This window comes from Pimephales promelas, chromosome 3, assembly GCF_988280905.1.
Source record: "Pimephales promelas chromosome 3, fPimPro1.hap1.1, whole genome shotgun sequence".
Lineage (NCBI taxonomy): Eukaryota > Metazoa > Chordata > Actinopteri > Cypriniformes > Leuciscidae > Pimephales > Pimephales promelas.
The window spans coordinates 38,498,769-38,519,791 of NC_142771.1; the positions used below are offsets into that span (position 1 = coordinate 38,498,769).

General features: G+C 44.3%; 1 protein-coding gene across 2 annotated transcripts in view; it reads left to right on the top strand.

The window, feature by feature from the left end:
- Window positions 1-21,023, top strand: part of LOC120464525 (uncharacterized) — a 60,793-nt gene that overhangs the window by 24,684 nt on the left and 15,086 nt on the right. The window contains exons 3-4 of one of the 2 annotated variants that reach the window (XM_039654046.2): window positions 11,352-11,468; window positions 14,152-14,265. In XM_039654046.2, coding sequence (XP_039509980.2) covers window positions 11,352-11,468; window positions 14,152-14,265 — 231 coding nt within the window. The remainder of the gene's footprint in view (window positions 1-11,351; window positions 11,469-14,151; window positions 14,266-21,023) is intronic. The other variant, XM_089128865.1, reaches the window with a different exon arrangement.

The window sequence follows — 21,023 nt, forward strand, 5'->3', positions numbered from 1 at the left end:
CTATAAACAAAGAACAAGAAAAAGAAGTTAACAAACAATAATAATAATAATTCACAAACAACAAACTCAGTCCTGCTGTTCAAGTTCCAAAAGTGGAACACAAAGCTAGAGTTACTAGCTAACAAATCAGATTACAACATTATCAAAAGCATTATCAAATGTTCCAACCCTAATCTCAAATAGACAACAATAAAGTAATCTATAAGTCACAAGTCCCAAAAAGGGATACCAACCACACCAACAGCAGGAACAGAGTGCAAAGCCCAGAGCAGAGAGAGAACAGATCTAAAACTGGGCTTTTTAAAGAGTTCCAAGATCCAATCAGCCGTTGAACCACCAATCAGCTGCTGGAATGGTTACAGAAGCCATTTTACCTGTAAGAAGAAAAACACAAGAACCACAAGCAATGCCAGAAAAGAAAATCACTATAATACGTACCCAGCTCTCTGGGGACGTAACATGCCACCCCCCAAAAAGTTGTGCAAACCACCATTTGCACATCATTTAGTCTTGGTACACACGGGACAACGCGTCAGCAACTATGTTAGATGTTCCTTTGACATGAGTGATGCAGACATTATATCCCTATAAAATCAGAGCCCACCGCATAAGACGACGGTTCTGATTGTACATTCTTTCGAGGAATATAAGAGGATTATGGTCTGTGAATACTCTTACAGGCTCAACACTAGAACCAACATATACCTCAAAAAAACTGTAAGGCCAACAATAAAGCAAGCGTATCTTGTTCAATAGTAGAATACCGAGACTGGCATGGATTGAACTTCCCAGAAAAAAAAACTAAATGGACGATCCTCAAAAGCGCGTCGGGTTAAAGGCACCTGCCAATAACCTTTAAGCAAATCAAGTTTACTTACAAAAACAGCGCTGAACCAATCCGGTCAATACAGTCTCCTATCCTGGGCAGCAGATAGGAATCTGGCACCGTACTGCATTGACTCGACGGTAATCCGTGCATAGACAGGGCATGCCGTCCGGTTTTGAAACAAAAAGTGCTAGCTCCAAGCACTGCGACTACGTTTTGCCATGTCATGTTTTAACAAGTAGTCAACCTCATCTTTCATTAACTCACGTTTTTTTATTTTTACCCGATAGGGATGTTGGCGAATAGGAGTTGTACTGCCAACATCCACATCGTGCATCAAAACAGACGTGCTTTTAGGTACATCCTGAAACACAGTAAGAAAAGACTGTATTAGAGACACAAGATCATCTTTTTGACTGCCATCCAAATGTTCCATCAACGAAGGCAAGTTTTGTAGCATCTCTGAATTACTAAGACGTTTACACTGTTGTAATAAGTGACGCAATTCCAAACCATCATTGTTCTCTAGGTCCACAGTAGGCACAGGTACCACCAACACCATGCTGGATCCTAAAGACTGGACTGGAACACTAGAGGGAGTGTTGGAAGAATTACGCACATGATAGGCCTTCAGCATGTTAACATGACACAAACGAGAAGAGCGCCTGTGATCTGGTGTTTTAATAATGTAGTTAGTATCACTAACTTTGTGCTCTACAACATATGGCCCAGAAAAACTGGCAGACAACGATGAACCTGGAATTGGTAACAAAACCAGTACTTGATCCCTTGGCAAAATCGCACGGTCTTTTGCTTCTTTGTCATACTGTCTTTTCATACGAGACTGAGAAGAAGAGAGAGACTCCTGAGCTAGCATGCGGGCAGCATGCAGCCTCTCTCGCATCTGACTTACAAAGTGCAACACATTTTTAGGGGCACTACTAGGCGCATCAGATAAAACATGCTCCTTTAACACTTTTAACGGACCCCTAGGTGTATGTCCGAACACGAGGTCAGCTGGGCTAAACCCTAAAGATTCCTGCACCATTTCCCTTACAGCAAACAAAACAAAGAGCACACCCTCATCCCAATCAGCACCTGTCTCCATGCAATACTTCCTCAGCATATGCCGCTTTTCCACTGCATAGTACGGTACGGTTCGGCTCAGTACGCTTCGACTCGGCGCGGAACAGTTCGGATCGCTTTTCGTTTCCACTGCAGTAGTAGTACCCCTTCAAAGTGTGTGGGACTGATCGTTATTTGCGCGCGCCTCTACTGCCATGACATCATCTTAAAAGCGCCACATTTTCAAACCCACAACACAGGAACAATGGAGATTATCGAGGGGATGGTGTTCCTGATTCTCGGTATGTGGTTGTTTTTAACTGCTAGACGGAAAAATGTGTTTAAAATGAGGCTGATGGTAGCAAAATACTGCTAAAAAAGTGTCTCGTGTCTCGTGTCGCAAATCCAATGACGCTAGTAGTGACGCTGGTAGTGACGATTCTGTCTGACCAATCAGTGATCTGCAGTGTTTCACGTCACATTTTAGTACCGGTACGGTACGCTTGGAACCTCAACAGACCAGGTACCATTTAAAGCGACCTGAAGCAAACCGTACTGTACCGTACCATGCAGTGGAAAAGCACCACAAGTGAGACGTACCGAACCGAACCGTACCGTACTATGCAGTGGAAAAGCGCCTATAGTTTTGAGGGTCTGGTGCCAGCGTTCAAGAGCCCCTTTACTCTCTGGATGGTAAGCACTGGAGACCTGATGCGATATGGACAATGTTTTTAATGCAGAAGAAAACAGTTTGGACATAAAATTAGTTCCTTGATCCGTCTGGATCACTCTGGGGAGACCAAAGGTGGAAAACTTGATCAGACTCTTTATAATCGTCTTAGCTGTAATTGTCCGGAGAGGAATAGCCTCTGGATACCGAATGGCACTGCACATAATGGTAAGCAGAAACTGGTTACCTGTTCGAGTTTTTGGCAATGGACCCACACAATCAACAATCACCCGCTCAAACGGTTCTCCAATCACGGGAATCGGTTGAAGTGGCACACGAGGAACAGGTTGGTTCACTTTTCCTGCAAGTTGGCATACATGACAGGTTTTACAGTATTTCACAATGTCCGATTTTAATCCTGTCCAGAAGAAATGTCGGAGGACTCTGTTGTAAGTTTTAGTTACCCCTAAATGTCCGGACCATGCAGGGTTATGAGCCAGTGACAATACTTGCTGTCGTAGTGGAGTTGGAACGACTACCTGCCAAACTGTATCCCAGTCCTCACCGGTATTATGTGCAGTCCATTTGCGCATTTGAACACCAGCGTCCACAAGGTAAGCAGCCCCCTGTACTTTTGCCTTTTCGAGAGAGACCACAGAATCAAAACATTTATTAAGACTCAAATCCTCTTTTTGCCACTCAATCAGCTTCTCTGGTGTGATGGATGACAACACATCTAACTGGGGAGCGACTCTGCACCCCCTTTTCCCAGCCTGCACAGAAAGTAACACCTCTGGTTTAGGTTCTACAACTACAGGTTCAACCTGTTCAAGAATTGAGTCAGATAGATTCACTGTATCCTTGAGGGTACTTCTGAAATAGGACATTGTCAGAGACATTAGACTGAGGTCTGTCTGTTACTTCTAGTGCTGGAGGCACCTTACCTTCAGCAATGTCGTTTCCTAATAATAATGCTACCCCTTCCACTGCCAATGTAGGCACCACCGCAACACGGAACTGACCTGAAACCAAATCAGAACGCAAGTGAACCCAGTGTAAAGGCACAGAAATTGGGTTAGCTTCAATACCACACAGAAATATGTGTGATCCACAGTATGTTTGATCAGACCATGGCAACACATCTGTAAGGATAACTGACTGAGCCGCACCAGTGTCACGTAAGATTTTATTTTCCTTCTGGTCTTCAGTTTTCCCGGTGTATGAAACACACCCTACAGACACAAACGGAGCACACAACAGGTCTGGTTTCTTTGAGAGTACCTCGCCAGCACATCTAGCTTCCTGAAAAGAAACAGACTGAGTTAAACCAACACTCTTACGTGAAGATGGAGGGGACTTAGACTTGTTCTTCGGTAAGGAACAATCTGAGATTAAATGGCCTTTCCGGTGGCAATAAAAACATTCCCTCTCTTCTTTCCTAGGAACAGTAGAAGAATCTAAAGAGCGTGATGCACCGACTGCTGATGAAATGAACGTCCTACTCTGACTGGATACTGTGAACACCGTTTTATGTGTTAAGGCATATTCATTGGCCATTACCGCTGCCTGACTCAACTTCACCACTTTGTTTTCACTCAAATGCATCACAAAACTTTCAAAAAGATCTGATTTCTCAAATCCTCATAAGTGGATGTTTTATTGGCTGCACACCAGCAGTCAAACAAGGACTCTTTGTCCCTGGCAAACTCAACATATGTTTTACTACCACTTTTCTTATAGTTTCTAAATCGTTGCCTATAAGCCTCTGGCACCAGCTCATAGGTACGCAGTACAGTAGCTTTGACCACATCATAACGCAAACTATCCTCTATGGAGAGAGAGGCTACAACCTCCTGGGCCTTCCCAGTTAGCTTACATTGAAGAAGTAGAGGCCAAACCTCTTTTGGCCACTTTAAGGCAGCAGCTACTCGTTCAAAAGCAGAAAAATATGAGTCTACCTCAGACTCACGGAATGGAGGAACAACTGCAATATTCCTGCCTACATCAAAATGACCTGGCTTGCCAACTGAGTAAGGAGACACCCCAGCCTCAAGCTCCATTCGCCGAATGTGAATTCGAGCTTCCTTGTCTGCCTCTATTTTTCTCATTTCTATCTCATACCTCCTTTGGTCTTCCATGTCTTTTTGGTCTGATTCTTGAGGGGCTGCTTTCAGCTTTAGCCGAGCGACCTCTACAAACTCAGGAACCACTGGAGAAAATGGATCATACTTTGGCAGAGTTCGAGGTACCGGAGCATCCCCACCCCCCACACCGCCCTTCGGCCGTGCAGGCGAGAGATTCTCTACGACTTTCTCGTCCTCCCCTTCATCTTTATCTTCTATCTCCACATCCTCCACAGCCATAACTCCTGCCCTTGACAGACTCAATAAATGGCTTTTAATCACTGCTACTAGATTCGCTTTACAAGCCTGCCTATCAACGGTTAGATTATAGTAGTCTGCTAATGAAAATAGATCTACCTTACACAGATTACACAATGACCCCAATGAGGGCTCTGCAATAAAGCCTGCCACCTCTGAAGTAGCTGCCATACTCACCCCAACTCCAATGCACTATTCAGTACACTCTCAAACTATTCAGACAACTACAAATACCAACCAACTCTAGGACAGAAAACATCCACTTCTATGCCAAACACTACGAAGCCTTTTTCACACCTCAACGCCACATCTCAATCACCGAGCACCGAGTGGTCCGAGCAACAGGGCACCAAGATCCCGGACGAGCCCCCATTTGTTACGTTCCAGCCCCCAAAAAGGCAGGGGAACCTGATAACCCTCTGCTCAGACCCACAAATGCCAGCAAAAGAGGAATGGAGCAATGGAGGAAGAGCAAGCGCTCTTTAAAAAAACTGGATATGCAAGCCTTTCTGCAAGATGAGGATAGAATTAATTCCTTGCCTCACTTGGAAGAGGCATGGTCTTTTTTTAAAAACACTTTCAGTCTGATTATGAGTAAGCATGCCCCTCTGAAAAAAATTAGGATAAAAAATCGATACAGTCCCTGGTTCTCCAATGAACTAGCTGAGATTATTCGTCGCAAAAACGCCCTCTGGAAAAAGGCCCGCTCTAACCAATCTCCAGTCGACTGGCTGGCCTTCCGTCAATGCAGAAATAAAGCAACACAGGCTATCAGAAATGCCAAAATCTTGCATTTTAAAGAGACACTCAGCACATGTGGCACTGATGCTAGGGCATTCTGGAAAACAGTCAGGGTAATGGAGAATAAAGTTATCTCCCCTCATTTACCAGTGTCTATGTTATTTAATGACATTATCATTACTGAGAAGTCTCAGATGGCTTCACTTCTGAACCATCACTTTATCAATGCAACCCATACAGTTTCAATGTCAAACCCGAATTCTGTCCCAATGGACACTTCAGTTACAACCAATGCAGATGCTCAACTTTCTCCATCAGACAAGAGGGGCTTCTCCTTTATGCCTCTTTCCACCTCTGAAGTCCTGGATGAACTCACCAAGCTGAACACAAAGAAATCTGCTGGTCTTGCTGGTCTTGATCCCATGTTCTTAAAAGCAGCATCCCGCATTATTGCCGCTCCCGTCACTAGACTATTCAACATGTCCCTACAGTTCTCTGAGTTCCCTATTGATTGGAAATCAGCTGCAATTTTTCCCCTCTTCAAAGGGGGTTCTGAACTTGACCCAAATTGTTACCGCCCAATTTCTATTCTACCATGCCTTGCCAAAGATCTGGAGAAGCTCGTACAAAAACAGTTAAATGATTTCCTGGATAAAAATCATATATTATTTGACATGCAATCTGGTTTTCGGACGGGCCATGGGTGCATAACAGCCACCACAAAGGTCCTCGATGATGTAATCACAGCATTAGACAGCAAGCAGGTCTGTATTGCCACCTTTATAGACCTCGCCAAGGCCTTTGACTCTGTCGACCATAGGATCCTCTTACATAAGCTTTCGAGTATTGGTCTGTCCTCCTCTAGCTGTGACTGGTTTGCTAATTATCTCACCAACCGTGTCCAGCAATTGAAGGTTGACAACATAATGTCAGACCCACTTACTGTCTCTAAAGGTGTGCCTCAAGGCTCCATCCTGGGTCCAATCCTTTTTTCTATCTACATCAATGATATAGCCAGAGCTGTTGGTACCTCTCGGATTCATCTTTATGCAGATGATACCATTTTGTACTCAGTTGGTTCCACTCCCAATTCTGCGGCTTCCAGTCTTAAACTTAGCTTCACCTATTTAGAGCAGTTCTTTGACAGTCTCCACCTCCGTATTAACCCCAGTAAGACAAAATGTATCCTTTTTAGCCGAAAACAGGTTACAGAAACTCCACCTACAATCACCTGCATGAACGGTACGGTTCTGGAGTATGTCAAGGAATATAAATATCTTGGTATCTGGTTGGATTCATCCCTGTCATTCATTACACACATCAATAACCTTCAAACAAAAGTCAAAGCTAGACTAGCTTTTCTTTTCCGTAATAAAGCCTCCTTTACCCATGCTTCCAAATGCACCCTCGTAAAGACGACAGTACTGCCAATCTTGGATTACGGCGACATGATCTACAAAATGGCACCAAACACAGCTCTAAAAAAACTTGACACAATCTATCATTCAGCCATCCGTTTTGCCACTAATGCACCCTATCACACTCATCACTGCGACCTGTATAAACTGGTGGGTTGGCCCTCCCTTCATACCCGGCGGCTCCATCATTGGTTTCTCTTCATATATAAGACAATTCTGGGCAAGGCACCTATCTATTTGTCATCCCTACTTCATGCCGCTCATAACACCTATCACACAAGATCAAGTAATTTGATTAAATTTAGTATCCCCCCTACTTCTACTACCTTTGGACGTAATGCCTTTCCGCTTTGCATCAGTACACGACTGGAACATACTACAAAATACCCTGAAACTTACATCTCTGATCCCAATCTCCACCTTTAAGCAAAACCTCGAAAATTACATAGTTGACTCTTGTTCCTGCTGACAATCATGAACCATATTTACACACATATTTAAGCACTCTATTCGTTTTCTTTTTCCTCTTTGTTGTCTTTTTTATTTTTATTTAGCTGCTTGTTCTAAGTGTTATGTGTTTGACTATGTACAGCTGTACATTATGTTCTTATTTTTTCCTGTAGCCTCTTGGCCAGGTCATGTTTGTAAATGAGAAGTGGTTCTCAAACATTTTACCTGGATAAATAAAGGTAAAAAAAAATGGAGTTGTGGTGCAAGAAAAGGAGACAAATTCCAAATACCGTACAAACTGTGTTTTTATTTTTGTCACGGTAATAATGTAAATGATAAACAAATTTAAGGGAGAAAGGGGAGAGCTGGACGAACCAAAGAAAAGAAATAAACAAAAATACCCCACCACTAACCTACGCTAATTATACCCATCGCCTATCTGGCACACGATCAAGGCGCCCTAACCAAAATTACAGATGGTGGTCCGCCCAGGTCTAACTGGTGTTTATAGACAGAGAAGTATGCCTACGGGTGATGTATACCCCGGGGTAGCTCTAAATCTACTCCTCCAACTCCCTATAAACAAAGAACAAGAAAAAGAAGTTAACAAACAATAATAATAATGATAATTCACAAACAACAAACTCAGTCCTGCTGTTCAAGTTCCAAAAGTGGAACACAAAGCTAGAGTTACTAGCTAACAAATCAGATTACAACATTATCAAAAGCATTATCAAATGTTCCAACCCTAATCTCAAATAGACAACAATAAAGTAATCTATAAGTCACAAGTCCCAAATAGGGATACCAACCACACCAACAGCAGGAACAGAGTGCAAAGCCCAGAGCAGAGAGAGAACAGATCTAAAACTAGGCTTTTTAAAGAGCCCAGCCAGCTGCAGCCACTGACGAGTAGGAGGAGTTCCAAGATCCAATCAGCCGTTGAACCACCAATCAGCTGCTGGAATGGTTACAGAAGCCATCTTACCTGTAAGAAGGAAAACACAAGAACCACAAGCAATGCCAGAAAAGAAAATCACTATAATACGTACCCAGCTCTCTGGGGACGTAACAGTGAAATATTGAGCCCTCCGCCTGTGTCAGCAGGCCCCTCCTGAGGGGAATCTCCCATGGAGCGCCGTCTAGAGCAATATAATGTCTGAGAACCATACTCGGGCTGGCCACAACGGGGCTACCAGCAATAGACTGATTCCGTCGCGACGGACCCTCTCTAGAACTCCCGGGAGCAGAGCGACTGGAGGGGGCTGGAGGAGTGAGGTGAAAACCACTGTGGACAGTGGGTCGTCTCTCGAGACGCGAACAGGTCCACTTCCACTGGGCCGAACCTCTGAGATATTGACTCCACCACCTCGGGGTGGAGTCTCCACTCCCCGGGCCTTAGCCCCTGTTTCGACAGGACGTCTGCTCCCTGATTTTGACTCCCCGGGATGAATGTCGCTCTTAGAGACAACAATTTCTCCTGGGACCACAGGAGGATCTGATGTGCCAATCTGCATAGAGGGCGAGACATCAGGCCCCCCTGATGGTTTATATAGGCCACTACCGACATATTGTCTGACCTCACGAGCACATGGTGACCTCTGAGGTCCGGCAGGAAGCTCCTCAGAGCCTGGGAAACCGCCAACATATCCAGGCAGTTTATGTGCCAGGAGGAATGATGGTCCTGCCATAGTCCTGTCGTAAAGCGGCCGTCCATGACCGCGCTCCAGCCCGTGAGGGAGGTGTCTGTCGAGACGGTTTTCCAGCGACATGATGCTCCCAACACTGGACCTTGGGACAGAAACCAAGCTTTCTTCCACATAGATAGGGAACGAAGGCCTCTGCGTGTAACCCTGATCGTGCGGGACGGACTTCCCCTCAGGGAAAATCCCTTGGTTTTAAACCACCACTGAGGGGCCCTCATGAGCAGCAGGCCGAATGGAATGATGTTGGACGCTGCTGCCCTGAGTCCCAACACTCTCTGGAAATGTTTGACAGTGATGGCTTGGCCCAGCTTAACCCAGCCACTGTGGCCAGGATGGACTCGACTCACGCGGGAGACAGCCGTGCCCGCATCGTGACCGAATCCCACACCACTCCCAGGAACATCGTTCTCTGGGCTGGTGTCAACACGCTCTTCTTCGTGTTGAGTCTCAACCCCAACTTCTGGATGTGGGCGAGGACAACATCTCGATGCTGAACCGCCTGCTCTTGTGACTGAGCCAGAACGAGCCAGTCGTCTATAAAATTGAGCACCCTGATACCCTCGAGTCTCAGGGGTGCTAGAGCTGTATCCACACACTTGGTAAATGTGCAGGGTGAGAGTGCTAGGCCGAACGGAAGAACCCGATATTGGTATGTTTCGCCCCCGAAAGCGAACCTTAGGAACTTCCTGTGAAATGGAAGGATGAATGTTTGACAGTAAGCGTCCTTCAGATCTATCGTGACAAACCAATCCTCGGATTGAATTTGGTCCATGATTGTTGGTGAGCATCTTGAATCTGAATCTCCTCAGAGAACAGTTCAAGTGCCTGAGATCTATTATCGGACGCAACCGCCCCATCCTTCTTGGGAACTATGAAGTAGCGGCTGTAGAGCTCTTTGAGGAGGGGCTCTAGAAGCGGTACTCTTTCACCAAACAATACTGTTTTAATATTATTACAGTCTCGTAATCTACACGAATGCCTCGGAAAACGTGAGATTCGAACCGTAAAAATATATTTGGCTTTCATCCCTCGAGAAGAAAGTCAACAGATGTGAGGCTGAAATATCCGACAGTGCATGGTCTAATTTGTAGGCCTATGCGTTGAGATATTTCTCAATGAACACTGCCAGCACCCTCAGGTGCTGACTGTGAATGCCTCACACAAAACAGTATTATTTATTTTTACTATTTAAAAGTGTTATTTACAGATTATGTGTCCTTATTATTGTAGACTCGTAATCTACGCGCTGCCTTGGCAACGGCGAGATTCGAGTCATTGACAATATATTTGGCTTTCATTTCTGGAGAAGAAAGTCAATGGGCACGAGGCTGAAAACACCCGAACGCACGGCTGTGTGTGCGTCGAGATTTTTCTCAATGAACACAGCCAGCGCCTCAGGAGCTGACTGTGCGTGCCTCGCACCCACACAGAATCTTTATTGCAAAGTAGCCCGAATCTGCGCGCTGCCTTGACAACGCAAGATCCGAGCCACTATAGATTATTTATTGCAATGCAGACCTTAAATCTACGCGCTGTCTCGGCAAACGCGAGATCCCAGTCACAGAATCTTTATTGCAGAGTAAACTCGTAATCTACACGCTGCCTCGGCAAACGCGAGATCCGAGCCACTATAGATTCTTTATTGCATTGCAAACCTTAAATCCACGCGCTGCCTCGGCAAACGCGAGATCCCAGTCACAGAATCTTTATTGCAGAGTAAACTCGTAATCTACACGCTGCCTCGGCAAACGCGAGATCCGAGCCACTATAGATTCTTTATTGCATTGCAAACCTTAAATCCACGCGCTGCCTCGGCAAACGCGAGATCCCAGTCACAGAATCTTTATTGCAGAGTAAACTCGTAATCTACACGCTGCCTCGGCAAACGCGAGATCCGAGCCACTAGATTCTGAATCGCAATGCAGACCTTAAATCTACGCGCTGCCTCGGCAAACGCGAGATGTCTTTCTGTGAAAGTAGATTCAAAATATAAAGATCTCAGTTGTTGTTTACAGGTGTTGATTTAATGTAGAAGACAGATCAACTTTAAAGAAGCAATATGAAATGTTAATTTATTTTTCTCTGTATCATCAGCAAGAAGAGAAAGAAAGCAGCATCTTCGATTTCTAGCTTTGTGTCTATGAAGAGTAACAACTCCATTGGTCTGCCGCCTAATCTCAGTGATGGACCTGCTGTGACCTCTGACCCTGTGTGAGTATCTGTATTTCAGTCCACTGAATTTCAGAAATTGAGACGTGCCTTTTGACCCTCTCTGAGTGTAATCATGTAGGGTGGGACATTTAACACAAAAAACAAGAAAATACAGAAATATTACCAAAAACCCCCCCCAAAAAAACTGTGGTTTACTGATCAAATGGTGTCTGTGCACTAAAGGTTTCTTAAAGGCTCACCCATTTTCTCACCCATTCGCATTAAGCTTTGTATCTTTAGAAACCTAGTCATATTTTTGAATGGTCATGGTTTATTCCCTTATTTTCCCCTGAGATAGGAGATATAAGGATTTAAGTGTTTTACTTCCTGCTTATTGTTAAGTAAAAATCGTCATTTTGCGTCATAATAAACAGGAATTCACATTTCATTAGAAAGTTTATAAACTACAAACATTAGCTAATTATTATTCAAGTTGTGGGACCCACTCATCCAACAGGCTTATTACAGATCAGTGGGTGGGACTTCACTTGCAGAAACTGAAATCAATATCCGCTATCTTGTTTGGAAGCTAAGCTAACAAGCGCTGTGGAGATATGAAGTATGATAATGATGGAAGAAACTAAACATGATATTGAAGAAGAAGATTTTGAAATTCTGCTGCTTGAATCCAATGTTCGTGGCTATCTTTACGAGCTGCAGTATAGTGAGGAGCACAGTGGCGCAGATAGGATTTTTTAACTGGGGGGGACCAAGCTGTCAGCAAATTATTTCAACTCAATTAGTTATTTTGCGTAATTCGGGCTTTAACTAGTGTTTAAGTAGTTACTTTGCGTAAATTTGGGCTAATGATTTGCACTAAAAGCCATTGGGGGCTTCTTATTTGAAATGAAATTTCATGGAAAAAACAACAATGAACAAAGATAAACAAATGCCTACCTGATCACCACAATGCATGATCAGACTGTTATTTGACTAGTATGCCAATCACCCACAAAAACTTAATGTCTTCACCAAAGTATATTTTATTTGAACTTTTGCTAATCTCAGCTTTCACAGTTTATCATTATGAACAAAAAACCAAAGAACCAATAATAATGAAAGTGCTGCTCTTGTGACTGAGCCAGAACGAGCCAGTCGTCTATAAAATTGAGCACCCTGATACCCTCGAGTCTCAGGGGTGCTAGAGCTGTATCCACACACTTGGTAAATGTGCGGGGTGAGAGTGCTAGGCCGAGCGGAAGAACCCGATATTGGTATGCTTCGCCCCCGAAAGCGAACCTCAGGAACTTCCTGTGAAATGGAAGGATGAATGTTTGACAGTAAGCGTCCTTCAGATCTATCGTGACAAACCAATCCTCGGATTGAATTTGGTCCATGATTGTTGGTGAGCATCTTGAATCTGAATCTCCTCAGAGAACGGTTCAAGTGCCTGAGATCTATTATCGGACGCAACCGCCCCATCCTTCTTGGGAACTATGAAGTAGCGGCTGTAGAGCTCTTTGAGGAGGGGCTCTAGAAGCGGTACTCTTTCACCAAACAATACTGTTTTAATATTATTACAGTCTCGTAATCTACACGAATGCCTCGGAAAACGTGAGATTCGAGCCGTAAAAATATATTTGGCTTTCATCCCTCGAGAAGAAAGTCAACAGATGTGAGGCTGAAATATCCAACAGTGCATGGTCTAATTTGTAGGCCTATGCGTTGAGATATTTCTCAATGAACACTGCCAGCACCCTCAGGTGCTGACTGTGAATGCCTCACACAAAACAGTATTATTTATTTTTACTATTTAAAAGTGTTATTTACAGATTATGTGTCCTTATTATTGTAGACTCGTAATCTACGCGCTGCCTCGGCAACGGCGAGATTCGAGTCATTCACAATATATTTGGCTTTCATTTCTGGAGAAGAAAGTCAATGGGCACGAGGCTGAAAACACCCGAACGCACGGCTGTGTGTGCGTCGAGATTTTTCTCAATGAGCACAGCCAGCGCCCTCAGGAGCTGACTGTGCGTGCCTCGCACCCACACAGAATCTTTATTGCAGAGTAGCCCGAATCTGCGCGCTGCCTTGACAACTAGAGATCCGAGCCACTATAGATTCTTTATTGCAATGCAGACCTTAAATCTACGCGCTGTCTCGGCAAACGCGAGATCCCAGTCACACAATCTTTATTGCAGAGTAAACTCGTAATCTACACGCTGCCTCGGCAAACGCGAGATCCGAGCCACTAGATTCTGAATCGCAATGCAGACCTTAAATCTACGCGCTGCCTCGGCAAACGCGAGATGTCTTTCTGTGAAAGTAGATTCAAAATATAAAATATTTTATTGAATAAATACAGGAAAGTATTTAAACGGGATGATAGCTGGATAGCAAGGTGAAATACGTGAGAATCGCGGAAAAAACGGGAGGGTTGATAGTTCTGCGTTACACCCCTATAAAATTGTTTTTACTCCCAATTTGTTGTTGAAATATAATCATTTATACACAGTGGCTGTCAACGCAAAAATTTCACGAGGGAACGATTTGAAAAGATTTGAAAAATGTTTTTCTCCCATCCCAACTTTTTTCCACCACCATGCAACTTTGTTTAGGGGCTCTGTAGTTGGTGTTGTTTACAGGTGTTGATTTAATATAGAAGACAGATCAACTTTAAAGAAGTTAAAGTTGAAATATTCAATATGAAATATTAATTTATTTTTCTCTGTATCATCAGCAAGAAGAGAAAGAAAGCAGCATCTTCGATTTCTAGCTGTGTGTCTATGAATAACAACTCCATTGGTCTGCCGCCTAATCTCAGTGATGGACCTGCTGTGACCTCTGAACCTGTGTGAGTATCTGTATTTCAGTCCACTGAATTCAGAAATTGAGAAGTGCCCTTTGACCCTTCTCTTAGTGTAATCATGTAGGATGGGACATTTAACACAAAAAAACAAGAAAATACAGAAATATTTCAAAAAAAAAAAACAGTGGTTTACTGATCAAATGGTGCCCGTCTTTAAATTAATTTAATTACAACTAAAGGTTTCTTAAAGGGTCACCCATTTTCTCACCCATTTGCATTAAGCTTGTATCTTTAGAAACCTAGTCATATTTTTGAATGGTCATGGTTTATTCCCTTATTTTCCCCTGAGATGGGAGAAAGAATTATTGTTAAGTAAAATTATTGTTATTGTTGTTATTGTTAAGTAAAAATCGTCATTTTGCGCCATAATAAGCAGGAATTCACATTTCATTAGAAAGTGTATAAACTACAAACATTAGCTCATTATTATTCAAGTTGTGGGACCCACTCACCCTACAGGCCTATTACAGATCAGTGGGTGGGACTTCACTTGCAGAAACTGAAATCAATATCCGCTATCTTGTTTGGAAGCTAAGCTAACAAGCGCTGTGGAGATATGAAGTATGATAATGATGGAAGAAACTAAACATGATATTGAAGAAGAAGATTTTGAAATTCTGCTGCTTGAATCCAATGTTCGTGGCTATCTTTACGAGCTGCAGTATAGTGAAGAGCAGCTGAGGCTGATGGAGGAACAGGAGGCGTCTGCCTGTCGGTCGAGAAGCCGGGCAGATTGCTGTTGCCCGTGCTCTCGCTGCGTGCTACGGCTACGGACACAGGCAGAGTCCGTCTGCTGCAGAGAATTTCAACGATGGCAATATCTCCTGGAGGAAATCCAGGAGGAAATCCTGGTGGCGATTAGCCTGGGTTTGGTATCTCATGGAGGTCCGAAGGAGTGTACGCCTAGCCTTCTTCCAGGTCCGCCTACAGCGTAGTACAAAGTGCTGTGCAGAGGGAACACCAACTTGTACCTCTTCCTCGAAAATAGTGGCGGGGTGCATCTGAACTGGCATTTGAAAGGGGACAATCTGGTGGCTGAGGACTGGAGGGTGTTGTGGGCATATTCAGCCCAAATGATATAGGTGGCCCACATACGTGGGGTTACTGGCTGCCATACACCGCAAGGTGGTCAGATCCTGATTAATATGTTCCGTCTGACCATTAGATTCAGGATGGAACCCAGACGATAGACTGGCTGTGGCTCCGATAAGCCTGCAGAAGGCCCCCCAAAACTGGGATGAGAATTGGGGACCCCGATCAGAGACAACATCCCGGGGAATACCAAATATACGGAAGACATGGTTCATAAGGAGCTCAGCAGTCTCCTTGGCTGAAGGCAGCTTGGACAGGGGAATAAACCGGGCAGCCTTCTACAACCACCAGGATAACAGTGTTGCCCTGGGATGGAGGAAGTCCTGTAACAAAGTCCAGAGAAAGATGTGACCATGGCCTTTGCGGAACAGGTAAAGGATGAAGCAGACCCTGGCGTCGCTGACGTGTAGACTTTCCCTGATTGCCGGCCTCCAAATAGACCTGAATGTCTTTCTTGATGGACGGCCACCAAAACCTCCGCTGGAGGAACTCCAGTGTGCGAGCACTTCCTGGATGGCATGTCAAGAGCGACTCATGACCCCACTGCAAGACTTGGGCCCGAACAGATAGGGGAACGTACAGGCGTCCGGCGAGACCACCACCTGGATCTTGTTGTTTTTATAAGGCAGTTTTTTCAGTAACTTCTAAATCGAATTATAAAATTATAGGGCTGTGAATAGACAGTGAATCGATTTGATTTACAGGTTTTTGATTCAAGAACGGTTCGATTCAAGGCGATTCACTTTAAAATTGTATGCGCTTCGATTAATTCAATTCGATTCAGCATTATTTAAATGCTTCCCCCAATGTGTCTTAGTCATGAAAAAAAATGCAACGAAACATTTACAAGATATCTGCTGAGAGTTTACCATTACAATCCTACCTGTCGAGCATCCCACTGGTTCAGTACTCATAAACATGACAAACATAAACATGACATAGCAGATTAATTATCAAACTAGACAGCAAATTGATTTGATTCAAGAACGATTTTCACAAATTCAAAACGATTTGATTCGAGACTATTCACATTAAAATTCGATGTGATTTGATTAATTCAATTTGATTCTGCATTATTTAAATGCTTCCCCCAATGTGTCTAAGTCATGAAAAAAAAAATGCAATGGAAACATTTACAAGATATCTGCTGAGAGTTTACCATTACAATCCTACCTGTCGAGCATCCCACTGGTTCAGTACTCTCTGAATGCATGCAAGCAGACTGAGCCATCTGGTACTGCAGTAGCTCAGCAGCTTCAGGTTTTCAGTCTGTGAACTCTACAAACTCCTTGTAGAGCTCACATCACTCTGCACTGAAATGAGACAATGATTTTGAGTTTAGTAATTGGTCTCAGATTTCTTATGGTTAAATTATTAGATATAGATGTGTGGGTAACACTTTACTTGAAGGGGTGTGCATAAGATTAACATGACACCTTCATAATCATGACATGACATATGTTATGAATATGAAGGAAGTTTTATGCATGTTTGTGACAACTGTCATTAAGTGCCATTCGCTCAGATATGACATTTGTAATGCAAATATGACATTGTTTGAGATGTCTTTGTTGACACCTTGACATAAAACAATACATCATAACCTGTCAGTGTCTTTGTCGTGACAACTTGACATTACTAAAACAACACAACCTGTCATAAATATGACATAGCAGATTAATTATCAAACTTAAGAAACCACTTAGCTTTATTGGTTAACATTACATTAAACTGTCAGGTGGTTGGTTTTGACATTGGCTGTCATGAAGCCATTATAACTCTTTAATGACAAATTCAATTTCAATTCCCTCACCTCAATACTTCGGACAGCGTTACATATAGGTTTTCTGCATTGCCCAACTTGCATATGGGCATTTCAGGGAACTTTGTTGTCACCTCCAGTTTGGGCTCATCATAAATTCTTGCAAGGATGCCAAATTCTTTGTCAGTTTTTCTGTTGTTTGATTCATCGCGCAACAATGAAAAAGGCTGAGATATACATAACCTTGCTACGTCCTGATCAAGTTCTACTGCTATGGCACCTGCTCTAAGCGATGTTTTTTAGGCCAAAACATTTTGTCACATACAGCAAACATCTCCTCACTATCCGCTAGCTGCCTGTCCCCTAAACACACTGTAAAAAAAGAGGTCTATGCAGACAAACCAGACTCCACAAATGGCAACAAAAACAAACTGCGGCAACCCGCTCCACAAAACATAACAAACTGTTCCAGCCAATAACTGACAAGAAGGCCCTGGGGGTGGGGTTTTGGGGGTTAGTGCGCGGATGAGGAGGAGGGAGGGTCTATCTAGCCTGTGTTTTGTTTGAAAACGTCAACAAGAAGTCACGTGACCCGAAATCGCTTAGAGCACCTTTAAGTAAAAGTGTTACTTTAGGCTACACCATGGGAACATCATTATCAAGGATTCAATTAGATTCAATTCATTTTGAAGCAACACATTTTTGAAGTCTATATCTTACCTCTGATGAGTTGAGTGGCTTTCGTTTTTCCCACAGAGTACTTCTGAGCGATGGCAGAGTCAGGGAATATGTCTGCAACACTACAGTTGAGACATTGCAAAAAACTTAAAGCCACATTATTTTTGGCACAAAGCATTGACATTTTCACTGTCATGTGGTAGAAGGATGGACCCTATAACAGACAGAATGTGACACCCAACTAGGTTTATTTACAATGACAAAACAGAAAAACAAAACCCACAATGGGGCAAAACAAGACAGGAAAGCAAACACTAGACTAAGACTGAGATAAAGACAGGAACAATACCAAGACACGAGCAGACTCTTGAATAACAGTTTTCTCAATGAATTACTCACTGCTAGAATCACACAACGTCAAACAATGAACCGACACAGGACAGCAAACACAAGGAGATTATAAAGGCAACACTAATGACGAGGACAAGTGAAACTGACTAGACAATTATGACAGATTCGGAAAACAAGGCGGCGGGGATAACGAAACAACACAAGCACATGACCCAAACAACAGATCATGCACTTGTACATAAAACATGGGTCTGCCATGATCCTGCCACAAGACCAGGAAAAATCTAAGACATGATGGCAGAATCATGACAGAACCCCCACCTTAAGGAGCGGCTAGGAGAAGTTAAACACAAGACAAGACAGACCGTGACCTAGATAAAAACCAACAAAACATGGAAAACACTAATAATGGCATACATTAAAAAACTACGACAGGGTTGGGATGAAACATCAAAAACAACATACAAGGCAGAGGTGGTGGAGGAAACACAAATTCCTTAGGGGGCAGTTCAGGGTTGGTAGGTGGGCTGGGGATCTTGGGTTTACGGGACGATGGCTGAGGGCGAGGAATCCGGGCAGACTTGGACGGAGACACACGAGGTGAAGACTTAGAAGTCTGGGGTCTTGTGGAGACAGGGACAATCGGGGAAACACTCCTGGGTTGAGCCATGACAGGGGAAACAAATGGAAGTCTGGGAACAGTGGAGGCATGGGGTTTGACAGGCTCGAGTGCTGCACACACTGGGACAGACTCGGGTGCAGCACGTACAGGGACAGGCTCAGGTGCAGCACCCACAGGGACAGCAGTGGGCTCAGGACCAGCACACACAGGGACAGCTGGAGGCTCAGGACCAGCACCCACAGGGACAGCAGTGGGCTCAGGACCAGCACACACAGGGACAGCAGTGGGCTCAGGACCAGCACACACAAGGACACCAGTGGGCTCAGAACCAGCACACACAGGGACAGCAGTGGGCTCAGAACCAGCACACACAGGGACAGCAGTGGGCTCAGAACCAGCACACACAGGGACAGCAGTGGGCTCAGGACCAGCACACACAGGGACAGCAGTGGGCTCAGGACCAGCACACACAGGGACAGCAGTGGGCTCAGGACCAGCACACACAAGGACACCAGTGGGCTCAGGACCAGCACACACAAGGACACCAGTGGGCTCAGAACCAGCACACACAGGGACAGCAGTGGGCTCAGGACCAGCACACACAGGGACAGCAGTGGGCTCAGGACCAGCACACACAAGGACACCAGTGGGCTCAGAACCAGCACACACAGGGACAGCAGTGGGCTCAGAACCAGCACACACAGGGACAGCAGTGGGCTCAGGACCAGCACACACAGGGACAGCAGTGGGCTCAGGACCAGCACACACAGGGACAGCAGTGGGCTCAGGACTAACATACACAGGGACAGCAGTGGGCTCAGGACAAGATATAACAGGATTAACAGGGACTTCAAGGATCCTGATAAGGGTAGAGAGATAGTCTGCTAGAGTCTCAACAGCAATGACAATAGGCAATATTCGACCCTCGGAAATAGCTGGCAGCCAGGCAGAAGGTGAAGACCCCGTGGATGCCACCTTTGACTCCTCCCGAGACACACAGTCCACCACCTCCTGAAACAGACCGCGGATAAGCCCCTCCCGTACAGACAAAGGAGGAGGACCATTGAGACCCGCGATGAAGTATGAGTTGAGGAGGATCTCTGGTAAGAAAATCCTCCTCTCCTCCACGGCCTTGGCATACTCTCTCAACGACCTCTCACCCTGGGGGGAAAACGGCGCCTTGCCATTCCTCACGTCAGAGGTAGTCGAGAGCCACCATTGTTCAAAGGGGTCAGGTTGAAGCTTGGCAGGAAAGGACAAACTGCTGGGTTCCTTTTTGGTCGGTTCATTCTGTCATGTTGTAGAAGGATGGACCCAATAGCAGACAGTATGTAACACTCAACTAGGTTTATTGACAATGAAAAACAGAAAAACAAAACCCACGATGGGGCAAAACAAGACAGGAAAGCAAACACTAGACTAAGACTGAGATAAAGACAGGAACAATACTAAGACACGAGCAGATTCTTGAATAATAGTTTTCTCAATGAATTACTCACTGCTAGAATCACACAACGTCAAACAATGAACCGACACAGGACAGCAAACACAAGGAGATTATAAAGGGAACACTAATGACAAGGACAGGTGAAACTGACTAGACAATAATGACAAGACGGGGATAACAAGGGGGCGGGGATAACGGAACGAGACAACACAAGTGTGGCCCAAACAACAGACCATGCACTTGTACATAAAACATGGGTCTGCCATGATCCTGCCACAAGACCAGGAAAAATCTAAGACATGATGGCAGAACCATGACATTCACCTCAGCTTTGGTCACTTGATCAGCCTCAGAAACGTTTGTAGTTACAGATGCAGTCATTGGCTGGGCACGTTTTTGCACTTGAAAATTCAAGCAAGTTTACAAAACGCATGACTTTGCCCGATGTTTCTCTTTGTGATATACGGGTAAGCCTCCCCCCTCTCCCATTTGTTAAGATACTTAAGATACGTTTTTTTAAATAATTTATTTTTTTTGTAATAGAAAGATGAAAAATACGGGAAAATATTTAAACGGGATGATAGCGGGATAGCAAGGTAAAATACAGGAGAATCCTGAGAAAAAGGGGAGGGTTGAAAGTTCTGCATTACACCCGTATAAAATAGTTTTTACTCCGAATTCGTTGTTGAAATATAATCATTTGTACGCAGTGACTGTCAACGCAAAAATTTCTCGAGGGAACGCAAAAGATTTGAAAAATGTTTTTCTCCACTCCCAAATTTTTCCACCAG